Source organism: Primulina huaijiensis, chromosome 14, assembly GCF_012295235.1.
Source record: "Primulina huaijiensis isolate GDHJ02 chromosome 14, ASM1229523v2, whole genome shotgun sequence".
NCBI classification, from domain to species: Eukaryota; Viridiplantae; Streptophyta; class Magnoliopsida; order Lamiales; family Gesneriaceae; genus Primulina; species Primulina huaijiensis.
Window position 1 is genome coordinate 12,798,856 of NC_133319.1, and position 3,548 is coordinate 12,802,403.

Genomic DNA, 3,548 nt, shown 5'->3' on the forward strand with positions numbered 1-3,548 from the left:
CTAATATTTCTAGTGCAATTTGGAAGAGGATCAAACAATTCAGTCGTGAACCTGATTAGACGAAACGAAAGGAGTCTCTTGAAGAAAGTTCGTAGGGATTCATTAAGAGCTAATCCGTTTATACCGGATTAGTTGGAGCCAAGTGAATTAATTCACAAAGGTATAAATTTTCTAACATCCTATGTATGTTTATGAAAACCATACGAACGCCCTATCATATATATTTTGATTGTCAAAATAAAATTAAATTTTAAAACTTCCGCTGCGTTGGGGCGTGTAGAAAACCGAGATCCAACAACATCAACCTGGTAATAATAGTGTGGATGACATGCACGAATCTGGTTTTATGAACTATCAAGTGTTGAACAGGGAAATTGAGCCTTCAAAAAACTACGCCTTGATCGATTGAAGGGCCTCATTCTTGAACATATAACTCGTTTTCCTATATAATTTCTTACTTTTATGCAAAGAATAAATATGATTCTACGAAATCCAATCATTATTTCATCTTCAAAATAACATTAACTCGAATTAGAAATTATCAAGTTTTCTATTTTCTTACCACGGACACCAACAAATCCATGACAAACAAACAATCCAAACTAAACAGAGATTTGAAGCAAATTGATTAGGTAGTTTCGTTGGCAAACTAGCTGCATGCCTCACGTGCTACTCCGAGCTTAGAATTGGGGATGTCGATGAGGATGCGGTGGTTCTGCTGCTGGAAGCTGGCGATAACATTGAGGACGGAGTTCACATTGTCCGGCGCCCCCGCCATTGCGAGGCAGGAGGTGGTGCCTGCGGTGCTGCGGATGAGGAAGTTGTCCTGAGGGAGTGTGACGTTCATGCCTGAGAACATGAAGGTTATGGTGGGGACGGTGACGGGGACGGTGTAGCAGGTGTCGAAACCTCCCAATGTGGAGATGGTGGCGTTGCCCATCCTCCGCCGAAACTCATCTCTCACGGCGGTGTAGGCCGGCTTCACAAGACTGGTGAACACTGTCCCTGTTGGTAATAAGAGGAAAAAATCAAAAAATAAAAAATAAAAATAATAATTTAGTAACATTGGGAGTATTGCTAGAAACTAAAAGTGGCCTTTATGGGATGGGCCTCGGCCCAAAACAAATACCGGAATCGAAGACAGTCCCAGCGCCGGTGGTTGGATCGAATGTGAATGCACTTGGAGGGATGTTAACAACTCTTCTTCCAACCCTAATTGCCATGAGATTCACATAGTAGAGGGATGATCTTCTTGGATTTCTAAGCAATGGGCTAGTTTTTATCCTCTTTGGCTGGCTATTGGGCCCAAGCCGGAGTGATCCAGTGAAGTTGTTAGACTTATAACTAGGCAGGCAATAAGAGAATGTGGACTGGTATAGGCTGTTGGATTGGGTCACTAGAGACAATGGGCCTCGGCCCAAGCCCAACAAACCCTGCGCAGGTAGGGATGTGCCGGTTGAGGTTCGAACGCAGCTGAAGGTGTAGCCCACGATGGAATCGGTCGCAAGAGTGACGTTGTCTTGCGCTAGGGTTGAGGAGATGGCGGAGTTGCCATAGGTGGTGTTGTACCCACATGTGGTGACTCCACAACTTGGGTTGGGTACCTGATGTCAGAAACAACCAATAAGAAACATTTGAGACATCTTACAATTTTCTGTCCAAAAATACTTGGAGAGTCTATGCTACACTTTGGAGCAATTCTCTTTCTTGTCACTCTTGGATTTTGGACATTTGATGACATTTAGTACATATGAATATGTATTTTTTTTAAAAAAATGGGGGAGTGCTTGAGATCGCACCTACACAATCACGCTTCGCCGCCAGAACCAAGGACGAAGACAAGGACAAGGACATGTCAGTCGAGGGACAGGACAAGGATTCAAAACAAATATAGGAAGAATATTGGATTTATCTGGACATAATTGAATGACGTTAAGGAATATATTCACGTGACATTATTTATTTCATAAAGTAAATATAATTAACTACAATCAATAATGCTTTACCAGTTCAAGATAAAACTATTTTAATCATTATTATTTGATATATATGAGTCTTATAAGAATATCTCACCAATATTTATTTGATAGGTCGATTACAACACAAACTAAGAACGTAATTTGTTCGAAAAACTAAGATGTAGAAATAATTTGAGATAAAAATAATGATATTAAATCTGGAATGAATATCAGTCCAACGAATGGAGACTGATGAGGCCAATGTTGCAAAAAACAAAAAAAACAGGGTAAAAAAACAAAAAGAAAAAGGACGTTACATTATGCAACATAGACATTGTTCTCATTTTTTTGGAAACTTTACAGCAAATCACTTTAACAGTCATCATGATTTGAGGATCGATCATTACTTCCATTAATATAAATGGTTAGCATCATTAATATTCTTACACGACTAGCTAGCGCACGATTACATATTTTCAAAGATTTTATTAAAGTTAATATTGGTTTTTTCTTACANTAAAAAAATAATATAGATTTAATATTCAAGATGCACAAATGCTAAAATTCAAGAAGGCGCAATATAATGGCATAAACTTTACAAACAAATCAAACCAAACTCGATTCGAGTTTCAACTTTCAAGCTTATTCGTTTCGTCTGTAAAACAGAACAACTTTTGGTAGTAATTATATTAATGTCATATGCACGTCCAAAAAAGAAAACAAATGGATTAATTAATTTTGTTTATTTTAAGTTTGTAAGTTTTAAAAAATAAATAATAAAAATAATTTGATTTAAGAAGACGAAACGGGAATGGTTACTGATGATGACCTACACTGACACCGCTCATCACGGGTCGTCACGAAGAATTCCACTTCAGGCAGGCAAAACAACAAAAACAAATTCAAAGCGATCACATGCATGCAGCGCGAAGCAGTACGTATATATATATTCTTATCTACGGCGGCGCGTGGCACCTAAAACTAACACGCTGTATGTTACGTTATACATACGTACCTGGCTGCACTGCGGGCCACCGCAGGGAAGAGGTTTGAAACTGGAAGACAAAGACGGATCGAACTCGGCGGAGGAAGAGCAGCCGACGCAGCCAGCACAGGGAACAAAGGCCGCGTCATTGCTGGTGTCCACAGCCATGAGAAGAGTCTGAGAGGGGGTACCGATCTTGGCCCGCACAATGTAGGTTGGATTCTGCGTTATCGTCCTGCCGGAGGCGATGGGGGCTATGGATCTGCCTGCGACGAGGCTAGACAAATATTGCAGCCTGGCGTAGTCTTTGGACTGCATCTGGAGCACGCTGTGCTCCCAGGAGAGGGGTGATTCAGTCCTGAATGGGGAGCATGGGCTGTTGACATGGAGGATTTGGAGGGTTGAGCCTCGGTCCCGTGTGTCACATTCAGGGGTGAGGCATTGGGCTATTGGGAAGAAGAGAATGATAGCTACTGAGAAAAGTAGACTTCTCATGGTTTGCTTTGCGATGTTTCGAGGAGATTTCGATTTAGTGATGCGTATTTATAGTTGCGCGCAAGAAGCCTTCCCTTGGTTGGCATCAATGGATGGTGAAATAGGAAGGA

General features: G+C 40.9%; 1 protein-coding gene across 1 annotated transcript; it reads right to left on the reverse strand.

Moving 5' to 3' along the window:
• Positions 1-481: 481 nt before the first annotated feature.
• LOC140958118 (aspartyl protease AED3-like) lies at positions 482-3,548 on the reverse strand. The gene is made up of 3 exons (XM_073415513.1): positions 2,974-3,548; positions 1,130-1,604; positions 482-1,005 (listed from the first exon to the last, which is right to left on the reverse strand). The coding sequence occupies exons 1-3, from the start codon at positions 3,436-3,438 to the stop codon at positions 650-652; spliced, it is 1,296 nt and encodes a 431-aa protein (XP_073271614.1). The 5' UTR covers positions 3,439-3,548; the 3' UTR covers positions 482-649.

Coding starts and splice junctions, on each gene's coding strand:
- LOC140958118 (XM_073415513.1), bottom strand. CDS start 3,438: ATGAGAAGTCTACTTTTCTCAGTAGCTATCATTCTCTTCTTCCCAATA. Junction 1,605..2,973: donor GTGGCCCGCAGTGCAGCCAG/GTACGTATGTAT, acceptor TTCTGACATCAG/GTACCCAACCCAAGTTGTGG. Junction 1,006..1,129: donor TGGGACTGTCTTCGATTCCG/GTATTTGTTTTG, acceptor TATTACCAACAG/GGACAGTGTTCACCAGTCTT.